Raw genomic sequence first — 17,201 nt, forward strand, 5'->3', positions numbered from 1 at the left:
ATAAACAGGAAAGAGGGAGAGAAAGAGAGGGGATGACACGCAGCAAATGGCCGCAGGTCGGATTTGAACCTGGGCCGCTGCAAAGGGTTAAGCCTACACGCGCTTACTGGGTGAGCTAGAGGCCGCCCCTGGTGGACGTTTTTAATAAAGAAGGGTCCACATTGTGTTCAGACTTAGTAACTGAAGATACATTGATGCAGGATGTGGAAACTTGCTGTTGTTTTAATCACCAAATCGGCACAAGGATTGCAGGATTTTGTTCTTGCATACTTAACTTTTACTTTTCTGGTGATTAGTAAAAAATAATCTCTCTGCACATGAATTTAACTAAAGCAGTGTTTCCAGGAGCAAAATAGAAGTTTTACTAATATTAAGTGTATTACCTACTCTACTATATGTAGATTGTGCCCACCTTTGTTAACAAGTTGTTTCACACTTTATCTCCCCCAAAAACTTTTTCCCCCCCCCCCCCCCCCCCTCTCTAACCATTTCATTTTTCCTCTCTATTTTCCCCTTCTTCTTTTTTTCTTTTTTTTTACTGACTTTCAGAACTGAGTCAGTATGCTGTGATGAAGCCTGAGGCGCATGCTGGGGAAAGATTTTGATGTATATTTTACACATAATTGTAACAGTAAAATAACCTTTAATTTGTTTATTACGTGCAGCGACTGCTGGGGTTGTAGCTGTTAACATCTTGTGTTTCTCAATAACTAATGTAAGTACTAATGTTAGGAAAGTGGACTGCCACAGTGTCAGTAGAAACTCACAGTATATGTCACCTTTTGTCTGAATTTATGATGACATGTGGCCATCAGTTTGTTTTTTCACTTGCACAGAATTGTAGGGATGGCACTAATTTACAGATCTGTATGCTCTATTGTGTTTAATGATGGCTTCTGCAGTAAGTAATGTGTAATTACCCTTAAATTCCCTCAGGGCTGCTGACTGATGCCATAAAAGTCTTTTAGGTGTAGATTTTCCAGCGGTGCCGGGCTCCAACAATGATTTGCCTGTTCAAGCAAATTTGCAGTGGAGAGCACAGGCAACCACAAACGTCATTATAAAGCGGGAAATATTTAAATGCACTTGTATAAAATCAACCAGGCAGAAAATACCCCCCTTTCTTATCTCGTCCTCTTTGTAAACTTGGCACAAGCGGTAGACGATGGGAGTGATACGTGACAAAGGCCACGACCCAAAGTCATGATGCATCTCAGTCACCTGGACCAGCATGACTCTCCATTATTGGGACAATTTATTCAATAGCATGTTAATTCTACTGAGAATTAATATAACATATTAATATATGTATAGGACTGCATTAAAAAACAGTGTTTAAATCCAGTTGGTACAGTCTACATTGAACCCTTTCTTTTATTAATTAAACTCAACTTGTTTTTCCTTTGTCACAGCAGGTGCTTTTATTGCAGGTTTATGAGCATGAATGTTACGTTTTTATCATGGTTTGTCAATTAAAGGCTACAACAAGAGAATACTACAGCCATGCTATTGGCTCATGCAATGCTTTGAGCTAGCTTAGATTTCTATTTTCCTCAACATACAGTACATCATGACCAGCAAACATATATCGATATTTTCATTGATATATAGTTGGGGGAAATTAACTTGGTGGAAGTTGTAATTAATGCAGTATGGGCTCCATCCTGCTGTTATATTACTCTTCATCAAAGCCCTACAAAACTAAGAATGTATTTACTGGACTGACGCCCGCGCCCACCACAGTCACTGTGCAGATAAATCCAACAAAGATCAATCCATTTGCCTTTGGGTCAGCATGGCCATCCGTTAAAGATTTTCATTGTTGGCACCTTCTTCAGTATCACCACCACTATCATCATCACACTAAATAACACACACTTACTGTATGATGGAAAAGACAAAAACAGAAGAAGCAATAGAAAACAAGAGAAAGTTAACATTAACCAAGGCAGATATTTACAACCATTCACACACATTTTCCCACACTCTGAGGAATTGATTGGAATTGATCAAATGTAAATGCCATTGATTGGCTCACCCTTTTGTCTGTATCGATTGGTGCGTGTGTGTGTGTGTGTGTCCTAATGTGTATATGTGTGTGTGACTCCTCTCTTGCTCTTCTGCCCTGCAGCTGCCATGACAAGTCCTGCTTGCCAGTTCAATCCCCAGACCGACAGGATAAAATCTGGGAAAGTGAAGGAGCAGCTTGAGCAAGGTGCTTAACCCCAACTGCTCCAGTGGAGCTGCTCAGTGGCCAGCAGATCAGACTGTGGTTATACTGGGCAGCTTTCCATGTATGAATGTGTAACTGTGTGAATGTGATCAGGGTGTTCCTGCAAAAGAGAGGCTTCCTCTCAGTGAACGTTACCTAAATAAATAAAGGTAAAAAAAAATAAATAAAAGATCGGATGTTGCTCACTATTCGACCGCACCCACTTGGTCTTACCTCCGAGTGCCCGGCTAAAATTCGTTAAATACCTTGTTGACTTTCGACAGCCAATCACTAGACGCAAAGCTAAATGCAATGAAACATTGAACCTGCTTTGTGGCATTATTCAGATCAAACAGAGCTTGTCCGTCACGGGGGGCGGGGGGGGGTATGTCAGGTAGATGAATGGGTTGTTGCTTCTATGTCAATACTGGCCTCAGATTAGAAAACACTTGTATGTGTCATCCTGGGCTAGAGTGTTGAATTGATATGGAAAGGTAATACAGGACATGTTTTGATATATATAACAGATATAATATAACACAGCTTCTCACACTTACACCATGGCCTCTTACTCTACCACTGGCCAAATGAGAAGTCATCCATGTCTGACACTTGCTGGTCAGTTTAAAGGTGCCGTAGGTAGGATTGCGAAGATCCAGGACTTAGCCAAAACATTTGAACATCAACAACTTCTCAGTCCCTTTCCACTAAAGACCAAAATGGTCTCCTAAGCCCCTCCCCTCACAAGGGAGAATGAATGCGTGTGCATGAGCAGTGATTGACACGCAGTTAGACACCCCCCCTGGCCCTGATTGGTGCATCTGAACATGGAGCGGTGGATTTTTGCAAATCGCACTACAAGCTGTAGGTGGTGCCAGAGGAGCCAGATTTATTTTTTTAAATGACCTGCTTCATGTAGTTCTACTCGAACATTGGGTCAGTTTCAGCAAATATGACAGAAAGTTAGTTTTATAAGTCTTACCTACTGCACCTTTAAGTCATGGTTAGGTCTGTTTCACCACTGAGAGTTAACTGGTAACATAGCATGAAGCAGCAGTCCTGTTTTGTGGTTACCTGCAGTTTAATACACCTTGCACGTTGATTTATAATGGTGGGTAAGCTTTCAACCAAAACTGTGTTTGAAGTGTCCCGTCATATGACTTCAACAGACATTTTCCAACCAAACAGAAATGTCGATAATACAGTAGTACATAATGACACACACATATTCAGGGACTACATACCTTACATACAGTGCAAAAACAAAAGACATACAAAGTGAAGACCACATATCTATCGTGGAAAAATATTGTTCACTGAATTTCCTGAAGTTTTTCAGAAACACATATGACTCTGCCATCGGAAACAAAAATATGACACCAGCAGAGCTTTTAGGATGATTCATAACTTCAATAGTAGCTCTACTTTCATGCCAGCAGTCATAGTACAAGTGTAGGCGTCAGTTTCGACCAAATTGTGAAGGTCTCAATATCAAATGCACATTCATCTTTCTTACATTGTACATAAGTGGAAATACTAAGTTTATGTTTGTTTTGTGGGTTTTTGGAAAATGAGAAATAATGGGGAATTTGAATGCTTGAATCTTCAAAGTATGATTTTAGTTACAATGTGTGCACTCATTCATTTTGTCTTAACAGCAAATGATACAACACATGGGTAAACAAACATCAACTTGCAACTGTGGAAAGCTACAAAGAGAAAGAGAGAGAGAGAGAGAGAGAGAGGGCAAACATGTTTTCCCAAACATTTATTAACCATTTTATTTTTAAATTAAGTTTTACATAACAAATAATGTTATACAGAGATGCATTGACTACAGAGGCCCATGTAGGCAAATAACAAAACAAAAAACGAGTACACATCCAGATAAAAGAGAATTCATAATAAATACAAGTTTTAATACAAGGTAATAATGGGCAGGATATTACACTGCTACAGAGGTGGCCCTATTTCCTGCACATCATTAAAGCCTCTGAGCATTACAGAGTAAAAGGATTTATCAATACTCGAAGTATCTTTAAGACATATTTGGATGCATACTCTCAATATTCTGTCACTCTTTCAGTGTTCATGCAGTAGCCTACAAGCTCAAGATCGGGTTAGAATTACTACACTGAAACACAGCTGTAGACACAGATAGTAGATATAAAGTAAAGCGACAGACAAGAAACAGTGAGACAAGAAACAGTGAGCACAGAATGGGTCTACCAAAAATAGCATTATTTATTGAAATAATTCCTCTAGTTGCTATCTTTTGTTTCATGCAGAAGTACTGAAGTAGAGGCTCATGTGAGAGACAGGGGGAGACAGAGAAAGGAGAATAGAGCCAATAGAAACCCCACCCATCAGTGGGTGGATATGGAGGAGGAGCACTCATATCAGAAGCATTCAGTAGAGAGAGAACCTTCTAAGAGACGGAGTAAGGGAGGAAGGAAATCTTAGCGCAGACAAAAGCGCTCTTTCTGACTGGAGTTTGTTTACCACTTCACCAAAAGCTCTGGGATTTATTTCACTTTTCTTTCACTTGTAGACGTTAATGTGTTGCTCACTTTGGACCTGTGGATCCTGTTTGGACTTGCATTGATATTATTAAGCCATATTTATATCACAGCCAACTTGTCATCGTGTTATTTTCGGAGCCAGCGGTGATGTCCCACCACTGACATGCACCACAGGTGAGTCGAGACAGACGGGGCAAAGGTGTGTGTTGTGTGTTTATTTTTTTTATTTTTTTGTTACAATTACTTTACAAAAATCCAGTTTCCCCTCTGACCGGCATGTCAGCTGTCAAGCTGCAAACAGTCGCAGTTATACCTCATTAATGTTTAATGGCATTTTTTTTAAATAGCCTACAGGAAATTAACAATAGCTTTGCTTTGTAATGCTTTCTCTTATTGTGAAATATCACTGTAATCTTACTGAGGAGTCTTTGTCATGAGTTAAAAGTGACTTAAAATCTATATGTTAGTTGCCTTTACTGAGCTTCCTTTTCATATAATATTCCTCCAGTCAGAGTTCTACTTCATGGAGATTTCCTCTTTTCGAAATTGAGAGGGATTTAGGAGTAACGTTACATTAGTGCGTTTTGCCGTTATCCTCTGACTTCGCCGGTATGTTTGGCGCCGCCGCGCACCGGCTTTTAGTTCCTTTTATTAACCCATAACCATAAGTTGAATGTAAACGGCATTTCACTCGCGATAAAAGCTGTATTGGGTCGCATTGTCTTGAGGAATGCAGGATGAACTGCATTTTATTTGCTGAATAGAGTTTTTAGGCAGGCAGGCACTATACATCTCTCTAAACAATGTCAAAACTTATGTGACGATATGTTTTCCTTGTAACAAAAGAGCACATTTTTGTTCATAGATGAGAGGCTTTGTTATTATCGAGGTCACAAAGTGCAGCCGCGTTATAATTCACCACTCCATGACCGGGGACAAATGCACGTGAGATTTCCCATTCTAGTTCACCTGTAGCTCTCCTGATATTAACACCTAATAGGAAAATACCGGACTGTAAAGGATACATTTAAACACTATAATAAACAGTTTATGGAACTCTGTACATGTTCACGCGCTGCCCTGTGGGAGGCGCACATACACCGCTAGGTTTTGAAGACGAAAGCTACAAATACAGTATAGACAGAATGTTCCAAGATACTTACACCGTCCACGTGTCAGCTGCTCAATCATTTAAATATATTTGCCTAAATAGTAAAGTGAAACCTTATCGTTTAATCTGAAATAAAAATAAAAAATTCTGGAGAGACCGTTCTGTCGTCGACCACGGACGGAGACAAACAAAGCTCATACAGTGATTGTGCAGACTTGCCGCTGAACGGGTCTCGTTAAACATTTTAAACGACGACACCTGATCAAATGCCTCGTTGCTAGTTTTCTGGTACCGGTGTTTCGGGTTTCCTTTTCTTCCCTCCGTCTGCTTTTCCTTGTCGGCGAGCTGACCGCTGGTTTGATTTGGTGCAATGTCTCTTTCTTTCTACGTACCGCCTGACACGCTTAATACAGTATGTCCCATCGTAGCGCTCGGATCTGCACCAAAACCCCACTGTGAACGTTTTACATTCTCATACGGCTATAGAGGACAGATGTCGCGTCCACTTAAAACGCGGTTGTCGCTGTTTCTCCGTGCGTAATAATGCGTAAAAAACAAGTCACTATTTTCATCAAAGGTGCGTAAAAGTGTTTTTGTCGGTACGTAGAGACTTGGTTCCAAACATCAGTTGGTTATAATTTTAGGTCATTTTGGCACAGAAGTAGGTCATTGCCGCTGGGAATCCTTGCACTTAGGAAACTTCAGTCTGGACAAACAGGAAGCGCTGCATCAAAATATTTTGACGAGACTCTTTTATTAGAATGTCATGTTGAGAGTTTCGGTGATTAAACCTGAACATGACGAGTAGAATCCTCAAAATTTTTTTTTCCTTATGCAAATCATAGCATGTAAATAAATGATGCGTTTATAAGTAAAAATGCATCCAAACGATAAAACCAAGAAAGACTGTTTGAGTTGATTTACTCGAAATTTTTAATTTTCAGACGGACTGGTCCGCTGAGACATATTTCTCACCCGGCGCTTCTTTTCCCCCTTTCAAAAAAAAAAAAAAAAAAAAAAAAACACAAAAAAAAAAAAAAAAAAAAACATGCACACACACACACACACACACACACACAAAAAAAAAAAAAAAAAAAAAAAAAGATACACCTGCAGCATGGGCATTAACAACCATGGGCATCGTGTACACAATGGGCAACCTATAACCCCCCCTAAGCACAAACACGTAACAACAACTTGACACGTGAGTTAGAATATGGTAACGTTTCATAAAAGACACAAATATTAGCCAGTTTATGGTAGGCACGTCCGCGTTGCCGCGCCAGTCATCGCGATTCCCTGCAAAATTAATGTCATTCAATGACAGAAAACCCGCAGTTCCGAAGGAAAACACACGAGGTCAAGTTCTGACACAGATGTAGCTACACTGTTATATCCAGCTGCATGCTGCTACCCCTCATGCAACAGAGACATGAGGCTGTATAGGCGGTTTGGGCAGAGTGATGAAAGCCCAGACTGACGGTGCCGCTCTGGTTATCCAACAGACCACCAAACCGGTCCGATGGCTCGGCCGCAGTAACGGCAACACAGGGGAGCGAAGGAGATCCACCACCCGTCGGTGCCGCTGGAGCCTCAGCGCAAACCTCCCGTTCAAACGACTCCGGCGAGCGGATTGGCCACACCGATTTCACCGGAGGAAGAGAGCCGGACTCGCCGTCCTGGTGCAGAACCGACAGCCTAGACGTGTTTCAGAAAAGGTCTATATTCCACCTTCCTCGCCGCGCCTCAAGTGGATATTTCTCCTCTGAGGGCGACTCACTGCCGAGCTCCCCGCTCTCCCTGAGGCCAGTGACGGCTGAGAGAGCTACGCAGACTCCGAGCCTCACCGGCCAGGTGATGAACCATGCCCTACAGCGCATGGCTGGGGCGCAGGACGGAGGACCGACGACGCACCAGCAGCACGGTGAGCACAGGCACTTCACATATAGGCGATGATTAACCGCCAACACTGAATACACGCATGTGGAACAGCAGGTTCCTCAATACAAAGTTCTCTGACAAGTGATGCAGTGGCAAACATAGCAGCGAATAAACTGATATGCTAACGGATACGCATGCCATTAATTAAATAACATTACCTGAAATATAAATGATATAGGCTATAGATATATTTTCGAAAAGAAAACCGTTATACCAACACTTTCCATCACTGAAATGCACGTTTTTCCTCTCAAGAAAGCACCTTTCAATGACCTCCGTTATCCTCAAAAATCAACCGTGCTTCAAAAAAACTAATGATAATGCTTTTAATCATGGCGAAAATAATTTTCCTGCTACTCATTTTTGTCATCCAGAATATCAGTTTAAAGAAGGTGGTAAACTGCATTCCTGCAAGGCGAAGTGTTTAAAGTGTCGTGACATAGGCTACATGAATGCACACCCTGACACTATATTAAAAATACAGTGCCGGTTGTGTGTAAAAAGTTACTGGCATGAATCAGCCAATACAAGCTAATCTCACAGTGGAATTTAGCTGCTGCTGCTGTGTGGGTGTACAGCAAAATATGAAACCAGATATGAGCCCAGCACAACCTCCCTGTAGCTTTCTTTTTCAAAGATTTGAGGGTTTGGGCGTGTGGTGATGAATGTTAACAATGATAGTAAAAAGACATACTTGGGATGTTTTTTTTACTTCCCCCTTTCTCCCACTAGATCTTACTCATGCTTTTTTTCCCACTACCAGTATTTTGCTTCTCTCTCACGAGTAAATCAGTGTCATGTTTTTTTCATATTCTGATTTATTGACTAGGGGGGAAATCCTATGAATTCAGGTTGAAGCATGCAGATCCAAAACACACTAACATGACTTCTCGTGCTGCCAAACCCATTTCTGCTGAATCCTGTGTTTTTATTCAATTGTAGTATTACTCTTCTTCCTTTTGAGGGACCTATTCTGCCTTTGAGTGTGTAAAACAAACAAGCCTAATCTCATAGGAAATGAATAATGTATTTGAACAAAATAAAGGTCCAATATAAGTACAGTATATTGGAATAATGTGCGGACAGTGTTGAGTTATAAAATCCTAATCATAAATTAACCCCTTAAATAGGTGATAATCTTCACTTTTACTCTCTGGTATGAGGTCTCTTGGACTCAAACAAACACATAAAGAAACTCTTGTGTGATATTGTGTAATGACAATTATATTTCTTGTTTGTTATGTGTTTTGCAACACATTCTGCCTCCCAGCATGCTTTGTTTAGTCTCGCTTTGCCAGACCCTCCTCCAAAGCACGCTGAAGGAGGGTCTGGCTACTCCACATAGCATTCGGGGATGGGAGGAAAACGTGCTCTGGTCTACTGGCATTTCTTTAAACCAATCAGAATCGTCATGGGTGGTGCAAAACAATGCACAGAGCCGCTGCAAAATAGTCGTGCGAGAGAAAACTCAGATTGGACAGATAGTCTAGCTAGCTGTCTCAATTTACCCTGCAGAGATCTGAGGAGCAGTCAACAATAGTCCTCATATATCCACCGAATTTGAAATTCCAACACAAAATAAGCGGAAGGAAAATACATGCATCCAGCGGAATTTCCTGCTGCACGGGAGCAATCCCGGAAGTGGAACGCGAAGGATATAGACTATGCTTTGTTAGACCTGCTAATGTTGGACTGCTGCCTTGGATTCACAGTTTTCATGAAATCATGCCGAGTCAGATTTACAGGAAGTAGAAAGGGTCTTGACTTCCGGCTAAACCAAAAGGGCCAGTGTGTGTGTGTGTGTGTGTGTGTACCATCACAGTAAAAAGAATGATGCAGCAACCATTCACTGAAACTAACCAAATTAATGTCTGCCCTCACAAACTCAGCTATATTAAACAAAAAATACAAAAATGTTAATTTTGAAAATGTATCTATGCTCGCTGCTGAAAACTTGCGGCTGAAATTTTTGCAGCTTTAAAACTTTTGAAAATGATGTTCAAGAATTACGGAGGAAGTTAGAGCTCTAGCATTGCACTTCTACAACATTGTTGGACTTAACAATAGACTTTAGAAAAGTATACAAATCAAACAGAACCACACATTTGTTCCACACATTCTTCTTCCTTGTCAGAACCTGGCGCCTACATTACCCACAATACAACTTAACCACCAATAGTTTGGTTGGAGATTTGGGTGTGTTATGCTACTAGTGGCTAATGTAGCCTCGAGACACTAGTCTCAAGCAGAGTTGAGGAGTTGGCCCACACCAAGCCCACAGGAAGAGCGCCAGGCTTTTAAGCCAATTTGACACAAGGGGGTAAGCGAGCATCCGAAAAGCGTACTTCCTATGGGGAGACTCTTAGGCTAACAAGCCATCACCTTCCGTTAGCATCCCATTGACTCCCATTCATTTTGGTGTCACTTTGACAGCAAATAACTTTACAATCTGAAGTGTTTAAAGACTCTATTTGTCCATTGTATATTTCTAAAGAAACACGACAATGTATAAAAGGCTCCATTACCTTGTATCTCACGTTATGGCCCCGTAGCAGACGTTTTTATAAAAATAGGCTAACGATTGTGTCATAACCACGCAACTTACTGTCGCACAATTACCATATAGTACAGGAGAAGCTCGCAGACAGTATCGACTCAAATTAGCTGTTTAAGTTTAATTACTAATGTTAACTAGCATTTTAGGCGTCGCTGTGTCCATTCTTTTACTGTCTATGATTTTTACATAGTGGCCAAACCGTGTAATTACAACTTCCGGGTCTGTCATGTGATGCCATTGGGCCCAAAAAGACTTTTTCCTATAGACTTACATTGTGAAAGAGACGTTTGTTAATCAGTGGATAATTCTTTTGGAGGTACAACTTTCCAGTACGAACACTTAAATAGCCCTTATTTAAATAATTATGTCCTAAAAGTTGTAAAATTCACAAATAATGGATTCCAGAGTTATTTGCCCAACTCCGTTCAGGTGAATGAGCTGAGACCCAACTGTTGAAAGGGGGAGTTAATGAAAACGCTAGTGCGCTTGCTTAATAGACCCAATCACAATGTTTGTTTACAATAAACTAAAGAAAACTCCTGCATACAATTTAACGTCGCTGAACAAACAGGGACAAGAGACTGGATATACTCTCATCTCATTTATCTTAAATGCATGTTTGATGCTTCCATATTTCAACACTTACACTGACATTCGTTGGAGACGGATTTACCTTTTTGGGCCACAATCTAAAGAAAATGACACTGTCCGACCTGCTGTGAGATGTTGCTGTTGAACGCTAGATTTGGTTGTACTGCATTTCGTTTGTCTTTTGTTCTCTGCACAATGACAAAAAAGTTGAATCTAATCTAATCTAATCTAATCTAGATTTGGTTGATCAAAAACGCTAGCAAAGCAACACAGTACAGAAAATAAGCACAGCAGAAATGTCAGATAGGTCGGACCACCGCGTTTAAGTATATATCTTTAAACATTACAGTTACAGCTACAAATGACAACAGAAATAAACAAGTTTGCTGATATCATTTATATCCGCAGTTCAAATCAACTGCCATTCGTCATTTCGTTATTCGATTTTTGTGTTACATGACGATATGGTGATTCGATCTATGGGCCCCACAGATGTGGAAGATCCAGGTAATTGTATACATGGAAGTCAAACTTTTTTGGCTTTATGCGCCACTGATCAACTTTCATAGGCATGAAGGGGGTCTGCCTCCAACACTGTATCCAGTTTTCTTTATACATCCAGGCCCACACCCCCAGGTTTTGTTCTTTTTCAACCTTGTCGCCCCAACTAATGCTGACTAAAGTGACATCACCTGAGGCAATTTATGTAAGGCAATTTTGCGCAGCTCTATGTGGAACCACAAAAGGTTTCATACAACTTTTTGACATATGCAGTAGTACTCCCTAAGACCTGCAAACAGACTTCCATGTGTGAAATTGGTGAATGGTCCCTTTAAGGGGTTGAAGTGTTGAAGTTTAAGCAATGAAAGAGTTAGAATTATCAGTTGAAGAGTAAGCATTAGCAGGAATTCACAGTTGAAGTTCTTTAGGTTTGAGCTTGTATTGATGGAGACACCAAAGTGTTTGTTGGTCATTCATCACTTCTCACAGCCCTGATCCTGTTTTTATTTCTGCTTGTTTATTTGGACACAAAAACAGAACAAGACACGCAAGCTTTTAGCTGTCGGCTAAGGCTGCCTGTCCTGTTGCTTGGTAACAAACAAAACTGTGGCATGAATCTGAGATTTGGCACAAAAAACAACAATAAATAAAATCCCCTAACAGTGTTGCTGCAGTGGATGACAATTATATCCACTATGTAATGACATTGTAGTCTTATCCGGATAAGATTTTACTATTTGTTTTTCTGCGATTCTGCAAGTTAGAATTGTGTAAAAATTTAAATTACTCTGTTAAAAGCCCAGCTTTAACCACATCCATATCTATCTGCGTTTTTCTTTTCTTTTTTACAAGGATAGTTGTGTTTTGTGAGTAAAAACGTTATCTCCGGAGGCTGAAACAAAACTTCCTTATTGCAACCTCTGTAGGTATGGCTATGCTTTTTAGAATAGCAGTGATTAGCTTCACTGATTGCCTTGTGTCTCTTTTATTCTCCCTCTTCTCTCACTGCAGTCAGACAGACAAGATACCAGTCAAAACAGACCAGCGTGTGTGTGTGTGCCTGTGTGTCATTCATTAAGTGCGTATTTAAAATAGGGCTCAGTGTGTGTGTAGCAGTCAAAATAGGCCAGCAGGTCTATTGTAGGATGCAGACTGAAAGCCTTTGCCTCTCATTCAGTCCGCTACGTCCATCAGATAGCACAGATAGGAGATAAACACAGACACACATATCGTCCTCAACGCAAAAAAAAAAGTCTCAGCAGGAACACTGGCCTGTTTGTGTGTTAGAGAGCGAGATAGAAGGCTTAAGGAGGATCAGTTTATCATCTTGTTGTTGTCGCTCCCTGACTGCATGATTACACTTATCCTATCACAATATTTCCTGCTCCTGCAGCAGGAAGATCAGGCCTTCAATCAGGTTTCTTCAGTCACAGCCAGAGTGTAGCAGTCGACTTTGATGCATTTCTTTAAATTCACACTTATAACACAACCTTTGGGCTGGTTACACGGACATAGATTTTGCCTGAGGCTTCGATCTAACATATAAACTTTAGACAGAGTCAGAGTTAGAAGGCTGCACAAAGCTGGCTTATAATTGACTGTCTAAAGTAGGAGTAATTCATTATGCGTTCCGGTGAAATCAAGAACCTTTTCAGCTGTCTTCTGTTACAAGAAAAAGTCAGTGATCCAAGATGTGACTGCTTTTTTAAAATTCTTTGCCTTTTAATTGCCCTTAAAGAACTTAAATGACTGCTGCTTGAGAGATAGCTGAATATGGGCATAGGGCTGGGCAATATATCGATATTATATCGATATCGTGATATGAGACAAGATATCGTCTTAGATTTTGGATATCGTAATATCGTGATATGACGTAAGTGTTGTCTTTTACTGGTTTTAAAGGCTGCATTAGAGTAAAGTGATGTCATTTTCTGAACCTACCAGACTGTTTTAGCTGTTCTATTATTTGCCTTTTCCCCACTTAGACATTATGTCCACATTACTGATGATTATTTATCTAAAATCTAAGTGTGAAGATATTTTGTTAAAGCACCAACTGTCAACCCTAGAATATCGGTGCAATATCGATATTGAGGTATTTGGTCAAGAATATCGTGATATCTGATTTTCTCCCTATCGCCCAGCCCTATATGAGCATCAATTTTCAGGAAAAAGGAGGTCATCTCTGTTCCATTATTTGGTGTCTAAATGGCAAGACTTGACACAGTTTGACTGACTGTTGGTCTCTGGGAAATGCAGTACAGAAAACAGTATACTATATTTCCAAACATAAACATTGTTGTGAATGTTGTTGGTACAGTCAGCAGACTGATGGATTGATTTGAACACAGCCTCGTGGCTGTATCGGTCTCTTAAATATTGGAGGATGTGAGAAATATTAAGTCTGGGTTTCATAACAGCGTTTATGAGTCATAAGTGGAGATCGGTAAGAGGTCAGAGCTTTCATACTGTTCATACTGACTTAATGTTGACTGAAAATATCACAGATTAACCACGGAAATACACAAATGCACACACGCACACACACACACGCACACACACACACACACACACACACACACACACACACACACACACACACACACATTCTTTAAATGTTATATCTTTTCATCTACCGAAACAGTCACAGTAAACATACAAACATTGTCCTGATGTCTTTGTGTGTCTTTTCAATCTCACCTACATCATTAAGTAGTCTGATTTGTATATTTTCTGTGGTTTTTAGCAAAGCATTGTGAGCATGCATGTTATATAACATAATTAAGTCAACTGAAGAAGTCTCTGCTCTGATACTGTAAAACATCCCTTTCTGAATTTCTCTGCTTGTTTTGTTCATTTTTCTTTTGTCTGTTTGTTATTTCGTTTCCTTAAAATGTTACTGCTGATGGGATTTTGCTGGTGATACGTACATGCGTCTTTGTAACCGTAACCATTATGCTGAGTTCATGTGTTGGCGGGACAGCTGGACATGCACATCACGTGAAGGTTTGCATATAACTTTTAAATAGTGTTGTCTGCTTTTCTGTTGCATGTCTTCACCGTTCTGGTGATGCTGTGTCCCCAAGTGGACTTTATGTCAAACTCATGTGCTGTGTGTACTGAGTGGGCATATGTTGTAATGAATGGGCTGCCATCTTGTAACACTGTATACAATTCAGTTAACATTCATTCTCAGGTTTCTGTTGATGTTTCCAGTCATATTTCAAATACATTGAAATACATTGATTGCATCATTTCATGTTTCACATAAATGAAGCATCTTCTGAGTATGACTGTCTCAGTGGAGGAGCTTTGAAACCTTTTTATCAATGTTAAACTGTACTTCAACAAAGTGTGATCGAAAGCTGCAGCAACACATACAATACACATAGTTAGTGCTTGTTTGATCATATTAGCAAAGTGAGCATGTTTTTTCCCCTCTGTTTCAGGACAATCTCCGAACCCCTCTAGCACGCGGCAACGAAACGCAGCAGGGGACATGCAGGCGGAGGCAATCGGACGAGAGATCCGACGCATTGGAGACGACTTCAATAGATTGCTTCTGCTCAGGGTTAGTGATCTGTGTGTGTGTGTGTGTGAGTGTGTGTGAGAGGGGATCTGGGTATAGCGTAACCACCAGCGATCACATTTACAATATGGAGCACTTGAGCACAGTAGAGCAGCTGAATGACATGTAAATGACATTTACCAAATACAACATCATTTGGTTTTCGTTGTTCAGTGATTTATGTCCCTATCCAACATAATGCACCCTTGATTGCCACATGCCACATTGGTTTGCCACAATTGATTAGTTCATGTTTATCAAAATCTCAAAATCTAAGTCAAAACAATCGCTGTTTAACCATGTAAATGTGAAGCAGGATGCCATTGAAAATGAGCAATATGCTCAGCAGGGCGAAAAATAACAGGGAGGAGGGGATCAGAACAAACATTTCCCTAAAATGTCGCTGTGTGTGATCAGAGGGAATCTGTGACCAGCTGGTTATTTCCACTGCGCTCGGGGTGAGAAAAATGAAATTACTTTTGATCAGAAAATAACCAAGCAGTCAGCCTGAAGCTGCAGTAAATCAAGATGCCACAGGAACCACTAAATAAAAAAAAGCTAAAAACAAAACAAAAAAACAGCCATATGACCCCTCAACAGTGGAGGGGCAGAAGATGGATTTGTTGAGTACAGAGGGGGGAAAGCAGCTCCCTTCAGCCAATTTCCAGCAGTGGGAAAGAAACAAAAACAAAACTTAGTGGTACAACTTGGGTGTTTTAAATGTGGTGTGATGCAGAGGAGCTCATTGACTGCTCACATTATAAAAGTGGAGCTTATTTGCCCAGCCTAAGTAGCAGTAATTTAATCGGTTATTTCTTGGCTGGCTTACTGAGGTACTGATGTACATGGAACTGTTTGTGAATGCTGACTCTAACTTGGCAGATTAAAACAGGAAGTTATTTAGCTTTTGAATATTGGATTTAATTGTATATCAAGTCAAGTATTTCAAGTAGATTTTTATTTATATACCGCCAAATCACGTTTACAGAGACCCAACATTCCCCCATAAACAAGGAAAACCCCCTATTTAACAGAAAGAATCTGTGTGCAGAACCAGGCTCTGGGTAGACGGCCAGCTGCCGCGACCGGTTCGGTTGAGAGTAACAGAGAGAGACAAAATAATAGCAAATAATAACTATAATAATAATCGAAATATGAATAAAAGTAGCAATGTGTGTCAGACAGGACCGCGGCAGCAGGCACAACCACGATCCAAGCGCAACCGCAATCCATGCCAAGTTAGTAAGATGCATTAATGGGACATGAATGCGTACATATGGATAGTATTATTGTTATGTGGTATTATAGTTGAAAATTGTGTTGAATTAATTACACAGGAAATGTAAATCATTTCCAGAGTCTCTTCTTGCAAAAATTTAAAGATGGAGACGCAGTAAAGTTTTATACTTAAAGGCTCCATGTATTTTCAAAGATGGATCCAGCTTGCTTAATCTGCTCTGATTATGTTGTGAAACGACAGTAGTCTATTGCCTCACTGAAGAGATAATCACATTATCACAGAGAATATAAATCCTCCTCCTCCTGAATGATGCAGTCATGCAGATCCATCAGTCTGTCAGACAGGGTGTGTTGTAAAGTTGTGTAGCTGCAATACGAGATCATTTCCTCTTGGATTCTGTTTCCTTGGCAACATTTCTGCATGTTGCATCATCATAGTTGTATTTACTCCACTATCAAAGAACTAACTGGAGCTTTAGGATGCCAGAGAGAAAGAGGGAAAAAAAATCAGAGCGGGTTCACTGAAATCTCATCAGAGAAATGGATTAAAAAATAAAAGTCAAGAAAAAGCATAATAGGACTGTTATATCCCAATGAAGAGCTTAAAATGCTCCCTCAGTGTCAAAAGCTTAACAGCAATAAAGCAACAACTTTCCAGCCGAGGAGTCTGATTAGTCTAAATGTTTTCCCCCTGCTGTGTTTTACCTTCTGGGTGTCAATGAACATCAAAAAGGAAAACAGTTAACCCTTTCTGCCCTCTTGCTTCTGCAAACACAAACACATACCCTTAACCAAAAACTCCTGAAACTCCTTAGGGGATGTTGTTTGAGTGCACTTGTGGTTCCAGCAGCCGTCACATTGCTCTCAAGCCCATCATTATCAGAGCTGTGTTACTCATCCATCTTTTAGATTTTGGATTGAATCAATCACTGCACTTAACCTGCCTTCTGGCAGACAGC

The 17,201-nt window shown here is 40.4% G+C and overlaps 1 protein-coding gene across 2 annotated transcripts in view; it reads left to right on the forward strand.

Moving 5' to 3' along the window:
- Nucleotides 1–4,636: 4,636 nt before the first annotated feature.
- LOC120547507 overlaps nt 4,637–17,201 on the forward strand; it is a 28,193-nt gene continuing 15,628 nt past the window's right edge. The window contains exons 1-4 of one of the 2 annotated variants that reach the window (XM_039782943.1): nt 4,637–4,908; nt 7,351–7,769; nt 14,419–14,441; nt 14,885–15,006. In XM_039782943.1, coding sequence (XP_039638877.1) covers nt 4,898–4,908; nt 7,351–7,769; nt 14,419–14,441; nt 14,885–15,006 — 575 coding nt within the window. In that variant the 5' untranslated portion in view covers nt 4,637–4,897. The remainder of the gene's footprint in view (nt 4,909–7,350; nt 7,770–14,418; nt 14,442–14,884; nt 15,007–17,201) is intronic. The other variant, XM_039782942.1, reaches the window with a different exon arrangement.

Source organism: Perca fluviatilis, chromosome 19 (genome assembly GCF_010015445.1).
Source record: "Perca fluviatilis chromosome 19, GENO_Pfluv_1.0, whole genome shotgun sequence".
Lineage (NCBI taxonomy): Eukaryota > Metazoa > Chordata > Actinopteri > Perciformes > Percidae > Perca > Perca fluviatilis.